A 16359-nucleotide genomic window follows, 5' to 3' on the forward strand; every position below is an offset into this window, starting at 1 on the left:
AAAATTCAGTATCTATCAAGGGAAATTTTAGCGATCACTTTCATACTGCTTGACTCTTCGCAGACTCATACAGCAGTCCATCATACAACAACTACACTAGCCTCCAGAGGCAGCAAAACAATTGAAGACAGTACCGCTGTCTAATTACATTATGATATTTTAACTCTTTCATTGCAGTTTTATAGTCTTATTTCCTATTGGTAAAAATTAAGTCCAGGATTGCCTTGTGTGTGGATAAGAAACACCAAGACACACTGGCATATACTTAAGTAAGTAGATTCATTTCGTTAATAAGACTACATTTAAATATTAAAAGAAAAGGCTATTATTAAGTCAAGTCCTGGCTCCTGTGGACTTTAGTCTGAGATACAATCCACATTGGATACATGTATTTAAAACATAAACTGCCTTTAGAATGTAACCTAATCAAGTTAAATTCTATGAAAAGTCTCATTCCCATCTGCTTCACCACCCGTGTCTCCCAACCAGATAACAACTGTTCACATTTCTTTGGTGTTGACTACATACAAGTGAATTCAGTATTTTCTTTTTTTTACACAAAAATATTTCATACCATAAATAATATGCTGTACTTTCTTGAAATTTTAATATTTTAAGTTTATTCCATGTTGGTAAATAGCTTTCTCATCCTTCTTACAGCTATATAATATAGTTTTCCATTTTATGGATATACTATATTTAACTAGACCCCATATTGATAGACATTTAAATTGTTTCTAAAATTTAAGGTGCTGTTTTAAACTAGTCACTAATATTTTGCTGAACGCTACTCTGTCAGGCACTGTGCTGAGCATTTTACTGTATTGTTTCAGCCTTCATACAACCCAGTGTAATAGTATTTCACAAGTGGGGTAAAGGGGGTTAACATGAGTAAGTACCTTGACCAGGTTCTTATAGCAAGTAAGTGGAACTATTTCTCCATCTCCTCTGAAGTCTAGTTATAAGGAGTAATTGGGAGAATTCTTTCCTCAGAGAGTCAGATTCAAGGCCAGGAGTCTGCTAGTATAAACACTATGTACCCCTAGTTTTGGTGCAGATCTTTTCATTTGTATTTGCCTCATTGTTACTCGTATTTTCTTTCTTTGCATTTTGTCTTTTAAGATTTTCCATAATTCTTCAGATTTCCCAAGTATTTCATTCATTAACTTGGCACCACTTCGTAAAACTAGAATAACTTTCTGGAAATACCCTTGACAAAGGGCCATTTCTAAGACAAAACATTTATAGTAAGTTGAAACCACAGTTTGTAATCAGCTATCCGTCTGGTGCCTAGTTCAAACAACCATCTGCTGACTCCTTTGGAAAGAGTCGTTCCTCCTCAACATTAGTATGATGTTAATGGGATTTTCCCCAGCGTACACTCTTAAATCACCTTCAGCCTGCAATACTGTTGGAGTACCTATGCTGCTGCTTCGGAAGGCGGAGACGTCCTGCTCTGAGGGTAGGCCAGACTTACAAATAATACCCAATGCAATAAAACGTAAAAACATGTGCCATAAGGAAATTATAAAGACTTTGGGAGTTTAATCATGTAGCAGGCTTCATTTGATGCTGAGTTGGAAAGGGAAAATAGGAAGGGCTTTATGGAGAAGGCAAAATGTCTTTTTTATAAGTACTTTGTATTATTTTTTATCTTTTATTTATTTATTTTTAAGACAGAGTCTGGCTCTGTCACCCAGACTGGAGTGCAGTGGTGCAATCTCGGCTCACTGCAACCTCCACCTCCCAGGCTCAAGCGGTCCTCCCGCTTCAGCCTCCTGAGTTAGCTGGGATTACAGGTGCAAGCTATCATGCCAGGCTAATTTTTGTATTTATTTATTTATTTATTTAATTTCTGTAGAGATGGGGTTTTGCCATGTTGCCCATGCTCATCTCGAACTCCTGAGCTCAAGCAATCCACCCACCTCGGCCTTCCAACGTGCTGGGATTACAGGTGTGAACCACTGCGCCCCACTCCTGAGAAGGGAAAATGTCTTTTAATGAGAGATTCTAAGGGCCAGTAGAAATTTGACACACCTCAGCCAGGCATCTATAATTCCAGCACTTTGGGAGGCTGAAGCAGGAAGATTGCTTGAGCTCAGGAATTTGAGACCAACTTGGTCAACATGGCCAGACTTTGCCTCTACAAAAAAGAAAATTAGCTGGGTGTGGTGGCGCATGCCTGTGGTCCCAACTACTGGAGAGGCTGAAGCATGAGGATATTTGAGTCCAGGAGGTTGAAGCTACAGTGAACTGTATTCGTGCCACTGCACTCCAGCCTGGGCAACAGAGTGAGACCCTGTCTCAAAATAATAATAACATAGAAATGGACAGACCTAATGGTAGAGAGTTTGAGTTTGGAGAGGTCTGTTCAGGATAAGAGGAGGTTATAGGTTGACAAGTGCAGGGGTTAACTAACTAGTAAGAGATCAAAGCTATACACATTCTCCACAAACAAAATATACAAAAATGAAACTCAACAATTTCAGGGAGGAGCAGAGATGACAGAAATGGCTTGGCCACCAAGTAAACGGAACTAACAGGCCCCACAAAGTGTAGTTTTGAAATCAAATGTAATAAGTTTGACCAACACATTTGGTTGACAGGGGCTTCAGAATCTCTGGACTAGACATTATGACTTCCCTAAACTGCAGAAAACGTTTAGCCTTTGCTTTTGAGAAGATGTATTGATTTGAATTATCAAATATGTGCTGTTTATAGCTAAACTGTGAAAGACAAAACTAGACTGGCTTTCAGGTTGACCTTTTAAACAAAATCACTTTTGCAAGGCAGCTGCCTGGGACAGGCAATGTTCTAACTTGTACAACCATTGAAAATGAGTTTGTTTTTCATCTTTAGGTAAAAATGGCATGGTTAAAGTAACTTAGAAAAACAAAGGACCTGAAAGTTGGTGCAATCTAATACAGAAAGCACTGTTTTCAATTGATTGATTGGCTATAGAGACAAGGTCTCACTATGTTGCCCAGGCTGGTCTGAACTCCTGGACTCAAGCAATCCTACTGCCTTGGCATCCCAAAGTGCTGGGATTTATAGGCGTGAGCCACCATGCCTGGCTGAGCACTATTGGAAATGAACACACAACTTCACTCTTGTGCAGAGTAGGCCCTTGCATGTTTGTTGCTTTATACTTATTTCTGGTTCCAAACAGATGTATGTCTTAATGTGATGCAAAATTATTCTTTGAATGGAGATTTTTTTTTCCCCCCCTTCAAGTTCATGGATTTTCTTTTTCCCATTGGGACTGGATTGAGAGAATGGGAAAATGTAGATTTGACTATCAAATCTAAAACAATGGCTTTGGGTTAACTGCTAGCCCCTTGATACTTTCTTTAAAAACTTTTAAATTATGAAATATAACACATATAACAAAGTGAGTAAAATGTAGAGTAGAGCTTTATTTTTATTTTTTTAGAGACAGGGTCTTGCTATGTTGCTCAGGCTGATCTTGAACTCCTGGCCTGAAGCAATCCTCCTGCCTCAACCTCCCAAGTAGCTGGGATTACAGGCATGATTCACAGTGCCTGGCTTATTATTTTACTGCAAACCCTACGTACCCACTGCCCAGATCAAGAAAAGACCTTGATAGTCCCCCTAGAAGCCTCTCATGTCCCATCTCCATCAAAGCCCCTAAACCCCCATCAGTAACCACTATCTGGATTTTCAAAGCAATTGCTTCTATTCTTTATGGTTTTTTTACTTTTACTATGTCATTATGGATCTCTAAACACTATAATTTAGTTTCGTCAATTTTTGAACTATTACAGAAATACAGTATTGGATTTATATTTTTTGTCTTTCACCCAGCTTTGTTGTGAGATTCACCTATATTGTTGGATGCAGCAATGGTTCCCTTATTTTTATTGCTGAATATTCCCAACACTGATGGCATTTAGATTGTTTCTAGTTTGGGGCAACTACATATGATGCTATAAACATTCTGCTCTTGTCTCTTGATGCACTGGGGCATGTGTTTCTGTTGGACATTAACTTAGGAGTTGAATTTCCCTTATTATCTAGTAAGATAGTTCCACAGAGCAGTCTGGGAGGGTGCAAATGGCAAGTACAAATACAGTCCAAATTAGGTTCTGAGGGTGAATGGGACTAACCAGAAGTGCCTCAAAGGAAGTCAGATTGAGAGTCATAGGCAAGAGGATGGCTGAGCAGGTGTGCAGTCCTTACCTTCAGCCTGAGCAGACTTATTCCTTTTTAATTAAGATTTTGTTTGGAGTTCTGTAAAGTTTGTTGGCAATGTGGCATATAGGAGTTAAGTGGCTCATAACAAGTACATAATTAATATTAGATGAATTAGATAATTAGTAGAAGTCTGCAGGATGATCTGAAAGACTAAATAGGGTGACCACTTAGTTTATTATAGTTATAATATTTGACTGATTATGAGGATTTCACACACTTTGGAGCAGGATAATGGAAACAGAAATATACTAGAAGTTATTTCTAGTGCCCAAACTGCTAGATAGGTTGGAGGAAGGGTCAGTGTTAGGACCTGGATACTTCACAAAGGAAATATCACTGGGCAGACCATGTAATGAGCTGAGAGGAATATTATAAGATGGTTGAGAGCATTTTTTCCATTCTAAAATGAAGTTAATAATGGGTCCTACCTTTCAAGGTTGTTAGGAAAATTGAAGTAGGTAATACAAATAAAATTCTTGGCACAGAGCCAGTAATAAGCGCTCAGTGTTAGCCACTGCTGTTGTTGGTAATTAAGATTGACTCTACTTATCAGCTATATATAAAGTGCTATCTATATATAGATAGTGCTATATATAAAGTGTTATCAGCTATATATAAACTGTATAAGAAAAAGATTTCTGGAAATTATTTGAAAAAGCAATACTGGCCGGGCGCGGTGGCTCACGCCTGTAATCCCAGCACTTTGGGAGGCCGAGGCGGGCGGATCACAAGGTCAGGAGATCGAGACCACGGTGAAACCCCGTCTCTACTAAAAATACAAAAAATTAGCCGGGCGCGGTTGTGAGCGCCTGTAGTCCCAGCTACTCGGGAGGCTGAGGCAGGAGAATGGCGTAAACCCGGGAGGCGGAGCTTGCAGTGAGCCGAGATCGCGCCACTGCACTCCAGCCTGGGCTGGGCGACAGAGCGAGACTCCGTCTCAAAAAAAAAAAAAAAAAAAAAAAGAAAAAGCAATACTACAATAATTTTAGAAGCTATAACTCCATTAGGCAAGAGTGTAAATAAAAATCTTGTTACATTAAGTATACTCATCCTAACCTTACCAACAGCTGGGTTCGCACAAGAGGTTGATTGCACCGTGAACTACTGTGTGAACACCCTGGAAATGTTTGGCGTCTTGTCTCTGAAGGTGCTGTTTTGCCATCTTCCTAGTGCTTAGTGGGCTCAAAATCCCAGATAATGTGGTAAATTCGAATTTGAAAACAACGTTAAAAAGAGTTACGTGTGTGTACAAACTATCAGGTGCTGTTGATGTTTCTGAGAGCGGGGTAGAATCCACACAAGCTGTGATCTGGCCAGGCATAGTGGCTCACACCTGTAATCCCAGCATTTTGGGAGACTGAGTCAGGTAGATTGCTTGAGCCTAGGAGTTTGAGACCAGCCTGGGCAACATGGTGAACCCTCATTTCTACAAAAAATACAAAAATTAGCATGATAGCACTTGCCTGTATTTCCAGTATTTGAGAGGATCACTAGAGCCCAGGAGGTTGAGCCTACAGTGAGCTGTGATCATGTGGCTGCACTCCAGCCTGAGTGATAGAGCAAGACTGTCTCAAAAAGACAACAAGCTGTAATCTAATTAATTATGTTACTCTAACAGAACAGCTGTGATCTGCAGGGGATCTAAAAAAGTTACATGGTTTGCTTCTTGGCTGCACATTAGACTCCACCTGGGAGATTTTAAAATACCCCATCCCAGAGACAGATACAATTGGTTTGGGAGGTGGGCCTGTGCTTGTGCATGGCCTTTTATAAAACTCTCCATATGACCCTAAGTATGCAGCTAGATTGCAAACCACTTGATAAGTTAAGTTGCATTTCCATCACTGTCCAGCAGGGATGAAAACAGCGAGAAAACAGTCCTGGTTATATAGGCAGGAATTTCCCCAAGTAAATGTGGAGTAAATTTCAAGACATTCCCATATATTATCTCAATCCTCAGTAACCCTGCAAGGTAGATAGGCAGCACCCCTTTTTATAGGTAATTCAGGTTCAGAGAGCACATACTCACTGTCACAAAACCGGGCCCTCTGTGAGCTTTAAAGCCCAGATACCCTTACTTATCACCAGAAATGGATTATCTTCTGTCGAACTCACAGGATTGGTGGGGAGTATGCTCAGCTAGTTACGGTTTGGGAAGTCCACTGCTTCATGACTAAAGCGTTTCTCACTCCACAAAGCCAGTGGGTGCTGACTATTTACAGACTAGAACTCATCAGTTGCCAGAGAAGTTAAGCTCCTCCCTGAGGAACTGAGTGTGAGGAGACATCAGACAGTTGCCCATCACAGCCAGATGCTCAAGCAACTGAGAACTCAGACCAGTTCCAGCGTGGGAAACTTTCAGCTCTTCAGCCTAGACCAAAGCCTTTACCCCATCTCTCGCCCTCATACCACAAGCAGCGAGGCCTGCAATTTTGAAGATAGTTTTTCTGATCATGCAATTTTTATTAACTGTGAAATCTGGGAGATAAAAGCATACATGGGAAAAAATCCTCTGTTACCCAGAAACAACTTCTATTAATAATATATATATTTTTTGCCTTAAAGTTTTTAAAGACGGGAAAAAATCCTCTATTATCCAGAAACAACTTCTATTAATAATATATATATTTTTGCCTTAAAGTTTTTAAAGAAAGTTAGGATAATTATATATAGTTTTTGTCTATATTTTCTCCATTTAATATTAAAGGAGTACATTCTTCCACTTCCTGTCCCCTGGAAACATTTAAAATAGCTGTAAAATACTTTTATATGAATGAACCATAGTTTATGTTAACCATCCCCCTCCAGTTTTCCACTAATACGGGAAAGAAATATGGGGACCAGGATGTTTATAGTATGAAAAGAATACATAATCCCTTTAAGGTTCTTTATACCTATTTTCAAATTGCCTTTCAGAAAAATTGTACATATTTGCACACCCCTCACAGTAGTGTTTGATCATGGCACTCTTGCCACAATTGGAAATTACCAGTTTGACAAAATTTAAAACACTGTTGTTTAATGTTTTTGGTTGAACACTTCTCATGTTTTTTGTTTTGTTTTGTTTTGTTTTGAGACAGAGTTTCACTCTTGTTGCCCAGGCTGGAGTGCAATGGCACAATCTTGGCTCACCACAACCTCTGCCTCCCAGGTTCAAGTGATTTTCCTGCCTCAGCCTCCCGAGTAGCTGGGATTACAGGCATGCACTACTATGCCCGGCTAATTTTGTATTTTTAATAGAAATGGGGTTTCTCCATGTTGATCAGGCTGGTCTGAAACTCCTGACCTCTGGTGACCTGCCCGCCTTGGCCTCCCAAAGTGCTGGGATTACAGGCATGAGCCACCGTGCCCGGCCCACTTCTCATGTTCTAACCGCTTGTATTGAGCCATGAAACATTTTGAGCACTCATTTCAAAAAGTAAATCTCATCATGTCAAACACCTCCAGTTTAAAAGCTTTTCCTTACAAAATATGTTGCCAAAAAACTCCTCTCAATCTTCGTTCCAGCCATTCCAGGCTTAGGGATGCCATGCTCTCTGGCAAGACCCACTCTTGCCCCATTCCCTCTGCCAGTTCATCCTCTCCCTCCCTAGCTACCATCTGGCTCTTAGCTGAAGTGTCAACGCCCTTCCCACCCCAGGGGTCCTCCCTGACCAATCTTAGACTTTATAAACCATCAGATTCTTGGAGCATCTGGTTGTCCTATTTGCACCCTCATCAGTTATACATGTACCTGTTTACCCCACCAAGTATATGGTTCCATGATGATATTGTTTTGCTCCCTCTTCTCTACTGTGTAACACACACAGGCTGGCACTATCTGTTGAAGAAATGATGTGGAATAATTTGGCCAAAACTGTACTATTGGATGATTAGTCTATAGTGTCTAAGATGAAACTGGTTTCCACAGAATTCAAGTAAGAGTTAAAACTATTCAAAGAAGTCAAAGGTAACATGGCTGGAAACAAGCTGGAGTTTATTGTAAAGGAGGAATCAATGCACAGGAAACTGAGAAAATGAAAACAGGGCAAGAAAAGCAAAGAATGCACTAAAGATGGCTTCATGGTTAAATATCTCCAAAACAGGAAATATGGGAGTGCTATTAAAAAGTCAAAAATGAGGCCAGGCACCATGGCTCATGCCTATAATCCCAGCACTTTGGGAGGCCAAGGCAGGACAATTGCTTGAGCTCAGGAGTTTGAGACCAGCCAGGGCACCAAAGCAAGATCCTGTCTCCACAAAATTAAAAAAATTAGCCAAGCGGAGTGGCCCATGACTGTAGTCCCAGCTACTTGGAAGGCTGAGGTGTAACAATCACTTGAGTCCAGGAGGTTGAGACTGCAGTGAGCCGAGATCACGCCACTGCACTCCAGCCTGGGCAACAAACCGAGACTGTCTCCAAAAAAAAAAAAAAAGTCAAAAATGAGTGGACCTAATTAGACATATGATACATGTCCCTTCCTCTCACTTTCCCCATGCTGTTTTCACTTCTCTATATCAGCTATCATTCCTGCGTTACTATACGAACGTAAGTTTATATATGTGAACTCAATGTAACATCCCCAAGTCTAGCATGGACTTGGATGTGAATCTTGGCTCCACTAAGTAGCTGTGCAACTAGATAACTCAGTTAATCCTTTATGCATCTCAATTTTTTTTGTCAAATTACTAGAATTGGTTTTATAAATGAATTGTGGTAATACATATGAAATGTTTGACAGAATGCCTAGCATATACTAGAAGCTTAATATGGTAATATTTACTGTACTATTCAAAACCTGACACGAAGAATCTAAGAATTCCTTATACACAGTAGGTGTGCATCGTTTGATGAACTGAACATTCTGGAAGACCTATGAACAGGCCATGTGCAGTGACTCATGCCTGTAATCCCAGCACTTTGGGAGGCTGAGGCCCTGGATTGCTTGAATCCAGGAGTTTGAGACCAGCCTGGGCAACACAGCAAAACCCCATCTCTACAAAAAATACAAAAGTTAGCCAGGCGTGGTGGTTCACACCTGTAGTCCCAGCTACTCAGGAGGCTGAGGTGGGAGGACTGCTTGAGCCTGGGAGGTTGAGGCTGCAGTGAGCAGTGATTGTGCCACTGCACTCTTGCAAGGGCAACAAAGTGAGACTCTTGGCTAAAAAAAAAAAAAAAAATTGTTCAGTGGTAAGTCACAAAGGGTGTTCATTAAAGTGTTCTTTCTAATAGCCAAAACCTGCACATAACTTAAATGACCAGCAAGAGAGGAACATGATGTAGCCATTATAAAGAACATGGCACATTCATACATACTGACTTTATATCTTCAGTTTATTAAGGGAACTAGAGATGCAGAACAATTTACAATATATAATTCATATGCTGGGAAAAACGATCTGAGCAACCTGCTTTCCTGGAACCTTACAAAACATTGTTTTTGAGATAGTATCTCGCTCTAACACCCAGGCTGGAGTGCAGTGGCACAATTTTGGCTCACTGCAACCTCTGCCTCCTGGGCTCAAGCAATTCTCCCACTTCAGCCTCCCAAGTATCTTGAGACCACAGGTATACACCACCTCGCCTGGGCAACTTCTTGATTTTTTGCAGAGACGGGGTCTTGCTATGTTACCCAGACTGTTTCCAACTCCTGAGCTCAAGTAGTCCTCCTGGCTTGGCCTCCCAAAGTGCTGGGATTACAGGTGGGAACCACTCTGCCACCAAGTTAAAAAAATGTTTGTAAATGCATTAAAGAGTTTGGAAATATATACAAACAAATCTTTGTAGTGGTTGAAAAATCAGCTTAAGAAAATGAAGTTTCACAGGTATATGTAATACAGTTTTAGAAAGTATGCATCATGTGTGTATAATCACATTAAAAAATTTTTATAAAATGAGATATTCTATTGGTAGAATCAAGCCCAAGAAAATCTGAAATTGGTAGAGATTGTTTATATGTCTTATTTATATTTTACTAATTTATATTCATAAAAGCAACTTAGGCCAGACACAGTGGCTCACGCCTGTAATCCCAGCTCTCTGGGAGGCTGAGGTTAGGTTAGGAGTTCGAGACTGGCCTGGCCAACATGGTGAAACCCTGTCTCTACTGAAAATACCAAAATTAGCCAGGCGTGGTGGCAGGCACCTGTAATCCCAGTTACTCAAGAGGCTGAGGCAGAAGACTCACTTGAACCTGGGAGGCAGAGGTTGCAGTGAGCTGAGATCGCACCACTGCACTCCAGCCTGGGTGACAAGAGTGAACCACCGTCTCAAAAAAAAAAAAAAGGCAACTTAACATCCAACAGTGGAGGATTGTTTTAATGGTACAGTCACGTTATAGACTACTATACAGCCATTTGGGCCAGGTGCAGTGGCTCACGCCTGTAATTCAAGCACTTTGGGAGGCTGAGCAGGCAGATCACTTGAGGTCAGGAATTCAAGACCAACATAGTGAAACCCCATCTCTACTAAAAGTACAAAAACTAGCCAGGTATAGTGGCAGGTGCCTGTAATCCCAGCTACTCAAGAGGCTGAGGCAGGAGAATTGCTTGAACCCAGAAGGTGGAGGGTGCAGTGAGCTGAGATGGTGCCACTGCATTCCAGCCTGGGCAACAGAGCGATACTCCATCTCAAAACAAAAAACAAAAAACAAAAAAACACTATACAGCCAGTATATATCTTTTTGTTTTTTTTTTTGAGACAGAGTCTCGCTCTGTCGCCCAGGCTGGAGTGCAGTGGCCGGATCTCAGCTCACTGCAAGCTCCGCCTCCCGGGTTTAAGCCATTCTCCTGCCTCAGCCTCCCGAGTAGCTGGGACTACAGGTGCCTGCCACCTCGCCCGGCTAATTTTTTGTATTTTTTAGTACAGACGGGGTTTCACCGGGTTAGCCAGGATGGTCTCGATCTCCTGACCTCATGATCCGCCCGTCTCGGCCTCCCAAAGTGCTGGGATTACAGGCTTGAGCCACCACGCCCAGCCCCTATCATTTTTTGACAAAATAATAAGCTATAATTTTTATTAAAATGGAAAATTCTCAGCACATCATTAAGTGAAAATGAAAGGTTACAACATAATTATGTGCAGTTTGTTTGGCATTAGTTGTTACCTTTGGTAGGATTACAGGTGATTTTTCTCCTTTTTCAGTGTCTTTTACACATTTACTAAAGTTTTTCTAATTTCTTACAATAATTATGTAATTAGGGGAAATGCCATTAAAATATATGCTTATAGCTAACTCTAGGCTTGCTTTAGAGCTTGGGTATTATGTAACCATGATGCAAATGACTTTGGTACAAATCCAAGTAACACTTCAACACATTTGTAAGGAATTATAAACAACAAGTCACCATTCCCCTGGAAACTTAATAATAAAATGTTAAAGACATTAGTTTATCAAAAGAATTTATTAGAAAATATTACACACTACATACATATTTATTTAAGAGTATAATTTCAGTAGACAGCACTCCAACTTCATAATAAAAACAATATCTCATGGACCCTGGGGCAATCACTGTGCTTCTGAAGCTACATCTTTTGGATGGAACATTCAAGCAGTATACACTGTGGCCATTTAAAGGAAGGTAAGAGAAAAAAATGTGGTAATTACCAAAACAAATTTTAAAAAAGCACAAAACTTTTAGAATGTTAATGGATAACTACTATTAGTCTCAAAATTCTAGGCATTTCTATAAAACATCGGTCAATGTGACTAGTAAATGAAAGGGACCAAGGTTTCAAAGATAAGTCAATACTGAACCTTGATAAATAACAAGAGGAAATGTAACTCCACAAAATGTTTCTGATTAAGTTTGTGCCCATGCAAAATTAACATAAATTTCTTAAAGAATGAGGAATGTTAAAGCAATGTATTTTTTCAACATAAAGCATGCATTTTCTAATACATTCTTAAACATTTCAAAATTTTAAAAGTTTGAATTCTAATCAAATAACACTCTTCATTAGCTATTAATGCAGTCTAACCAGTGCCCCAATCAGATATGGAACACATACTTGTTATTGTCATGGAAATAATTCATGGGAGTGCTACTAAAGATATATGAGACTTCAACTCTTGACCACACCACTTTTGCTCCAAAACTTTAGAACTTGTTTGCAAAAGCTAAATGGTATAAAGCACATTTTAAAATGTCACCCAATTCTCAAATGTCACTGAAAGAAAATGCAGGAAAAGTATGTATTGTGTGATTAATCAACTTAGACACAGCAATTTGCTGCAAAAATTTCAAAGTATGAACTAGCCTTAACTCAAAATACTTTGAACATTCACAAAATTGTTTGTAGAGTTCTAACCTAAAACAACTAAGGAGGTGTGCCTTGATATTCTGAAACACTGTCTTAATACTTTATTAGAAGAAATACACTTGAAATTTCTTTATCATAATCTAAATGCAAACTTTAAAAATATATACCAGTAGAATACCATGTTACAAATGCCCAGAAATGTAGAATGAAGGTCAAAAACTGCCTGGAAATATTTTTATGATTAAACTCATAACTTAACAAAGCTTATGAACTAGCACAATCATTATGGGGCCAACATTTCAAGATATTTTGCCTATCAAAGCTAGCACCAGGAAAAGTATTATGCACGTAAAATTGAGAAACAGATAATCCTTACTTTAGAAAAGCACAGTTCTACAGAGTATTGCTCTGGCTAGTTTAGCTAGTAAAAGGGTCAGTTTATCTCATGGAGGCATGTATCTCCTTGGATCCATTAACTTATCTGAAGAATTTTCCAGGTACTTGGTATGTACTGAAAATTCCTACTGGAATCAGAGTTTATCATGGAGAAAACGCATTGTTCTTTCAAGATGCCAGTTAAAATAATGGCACGATAAACATTTTAAACTTACCTTTTATAAAAACTGAGATATTCTAGTACTAAAAAGAGGAAAACAAACAAACAAAAAAAACAAAACAAAAAAACAAATCCCTAGTCCCTGAAAGGCTAACCAAGACTCCATTATTCAATTTTCCTCTGCATTTCTAAAACACAGGTTTCATTGGCTAGAATTTTAGAATTCTGCAACATGGCTAATGGCTACCACCTGATCACCAAATTAACACTTCATTCATTGTAACAAGTGTGAAAATAATTTCATCAGTGATTAAACAACGACTTTATGCCAGTGCCATGAGTCTTGTAATTCTTAGTCCCAAGGAAGGGAGGATAACAGCTTAATAGCAATTCTCAAATTGGCACAAATAATTTATCATCTGCAATGGGTAGAAGAAGATACTACGAAAGAACATAATTTCTACAAAGTCAACACTTTTTTTTTTTTTTTTGAGACGGAGATTTGCTCCTGTTGCCCAGGCTGAAGTGCAATGGCACGGTCTCGGCTCACTGCAACTTCTGCCTCCTGGGTTCAACTGATTCTCCTGCCTCAGCCTCCCGAATAGCTGGGATTACAGGCATGCACCAACACGCCTGGCTAATTTTTGTATTTTTAGTAGAGACGGGGTTTCACCATGTTAGCCAGGCTGGTCTCGATGATCTAACCTCAGGTGATCCACCCGCCTCGGCCTCCCAAAATGCTGGGATTATAGGTGTGAGCCATCATGCCCGGCCAAAAGTCAACAATTTTTCCAAATCTTTTTCTTCAAAGTCTTCAACAAAGACTTTGAACTGCCAAAGTTGTAATCTAGTAAGTCAAACTGCTTATCTCAATTCAGGGTAAAAAAAGGCACAAAAGAAAAACAAGCAGCATAACCTTTATTTGGTCATACAATAGGTGAAGAGTGTCTCAATGTTTTGAACACTAAATTTTACTCATGTGATAATTTTTTTCTATCTAGGCAATTTATTCAGATATGTGCTTTAAAAATACACATTAGGAACTCTGCAACTGATATGTTCTATTTAATATTAGAAACATTTTTCATGGTAATACATTATTTAACTTTCTATAATTAGAGGGAAAAAAATCAATCATAAAGATCATACTTTATATTTTAACCTGACAGAATAAATGCATTTTATATATATATCTCTTTGAAAACCAGTGCACTTAGAAGTTTCTAATTTATGCACTCCATTGCTCTAATCAAAAAGCTATACATCTTTCAGTATCCACACTATAACACAGTCCTAGTAAAGATGCACATTCCTTTCAACACTTTACTTTCCCTTGAATTTTGTGGGGGAGGTTGGAGGGGAAGGAAGGATACAGAAGTTGCAGTGCAGACCTATATTTATTTAGAACAAAACATCATATCCTATGTTAAAAAAATAATTTTATCAAAACCAAATTTCAATCACAGTTATGTATGATTTTCAGTTAATGGTACATGTTGAAATTGCACTTTGCAGATATCCTGATAATGTCTTTGACAGCGTTCCCCATTTCAGCCTATGTTTTTTTCAGTAGACACAGGTTCTTCCAGAGTTTTCTTTTGGCTCCCCTTCCGTGAATATTTGTATTTGTCTACATAGGCTTTAACCAGATTTGCCACTTTAGTAGAATTTACTTCTCCACTCTTACTATGACAAACCTAAGAAAAAAGGGGTGGAGGGTAAACTTTTTTCATGCTTAAAGGGATTAAAGCCAAAATAGAAAGCTTTGTGAAAAACAACCCCAAAGAGATAACCAGACTTATTTTCATGTTTCATTATCTCAAACTAGTCAAAAGGCAAAAAAGTAGACAGGAATTAGTAGGAGCTAGCTTTTATTATTTTAATTAAACTTCAGCATTCATTTATTAAAACAGAGGTGGTTCAAAACAATGTGCACATACTCCACTAAAGGCATAACTTACTTTATCTACTGCTTTCCGTACAATTTCTTTATATTCTTCCTTGGTGATATCTTTATTTTGGTAAAATGGCTTAATGGCCAATTTTACCTCTTGTGCTGCTTTTTCTTGAATTTGCAATTTCTGATGAGAAGAAAATGTATAATTTATTATTAACCAGTCATATGCTCTCACGAAATTTCAAACAAGAAATTGAAAATACTTCACATTTACAATAAGAGACTCTCCAACTATTAACGTGACAAATACAAAACAGTTTATTTACTAAAACATATCAAACATTTCTAAAAACAATTGTCAAGTATTACCAGTAATTTACTGGACATCAACTCATCTAGAGAGAATCCTTCAAATAATACTGGCATTTAGACTGCCAATAAGAAATTCCCTTCACCACTCATACAATAAAAAGCTGATATTTTTCACCTTTATCATATACAGAATTATGGAGGTTGCTCTCAACCTTGAACTTGCCTTGTCTGTCTTCGAGCTATCTGCGCTGGCTTCCACTGTAACACTTACTTTGCTTTCTGCCAATTTTACAGCAGCAATAGAGGCTTTGCTGTGACTTGATGACGAAGTATTACCAGAACTTGGTCCCTGAACCGTTCCCGTATTTCCTGGGGCTGCTGTTGGAGCAGGCAAAACTGGTGTACTCATGTTATTACTTACATGAGAAGAACTAGGAATACCCTGTGTTAAAGAGTTATCATCAGTTAATGAATTACTTGTACTCAATAGAAGTCTTTTAGTGATGTATTAGAAATAACATTAAAAAACACAAAGCAAACCAACCTTAGTACTAAAGAAAAATGCATATTTCAGGTAATTATATCTAAAGGGCCCTTTAAAGAAAAATGATTAACACTCTTAAACAGGGCCTTATTTAGATATGTCAAGATGAGTTTTAAATTATATATATGGATTGTAACATTCTGACAGCAACACTAAAAACAAGGAGGAGAAGAGCTTTTAAAGAACTGTATCTTTCCTGCAAGGATCTTCAGGAATATTAATGAAAATAAGTGCCCCCACTTTAAAGATTGGAAAAAATAAGGCAGTAAAATCAAATGGCTTGTAGTAAGTTGATAGGAGAAAAAGATTAAGATACAAAATACTAAAATCCAATTTCCCTATTCTTTCAACTCTATCGTACTGTCAGGATTCTACTTTTATTTATTTATTTATTTATTTATTTATTTATTTATTTATTTATTTATTTTGAGACGAAGTCTCACTCTCTCCCACGCTAGAGTTCAGTGGCGCAATCTTGGCTCCATGCAATCTCTGACTACTGGTTCAAGTGATTCTCAAGCCTCAGCCTCCAAGTAGCTGGGATTACAGGCATGCATCACCACGCCTGGCTAATTTTTGTATATATATTT

The 16359-nt window shown here is 38.7% G+C and overlaps 1 protein-coding gene across 2 annotated transcripts in view; it reads right to left on the minus strand.

The window, feature by feature from the left end:
- Positions 1 to 11579: 11579 nt before the first annotated feature.
- SCAF11 (SR-related CTD associated factor 11) overlaps positions 11580 to 16359 on the minus strand; it is a 77375-nt gene continuing 72595 nt past the window's right edge. Inside the window, exons 13-15 of one of the 2 annotated variants that reach the window (XM_077953930.1) lie at positions 15497 to 15667; positions 14978 to 15097; positions 11580 to 14713 (exon numbers count right to left, since the gene is read on the minus strand). In XM_077953930.1, coding sequence (XP_077810056.1) covers positions 14567 to 14713; positions 14978 to 15097; positions 15497 to 15667 — 438 coding nt within the window. In that variant the 3' untranslated portion in view covers positions 11580 to 14566. Of the gene's footprint in view, positions 14714 to 14977; positions 15098 to 15448; positions 15668 to 16359 lie in introns of both variants that reach the window. The other variant, XM_015151524.3, reaches the window with a different exon arrangement.

This window comes from Macaca mulatta, chromosome 11 (assembly GCF_049350105.2).
Source record: "Macaca mulatta isolate MMU2019108-1 chromosome 11, T2T-MMU8v2.0, whole genome shotgun sequence".
NCBI lineage: Eukaryota > Metazoa > Chordata > Mammalia > Primates > Cercopithecidae > Macaca > Macaca mulatta.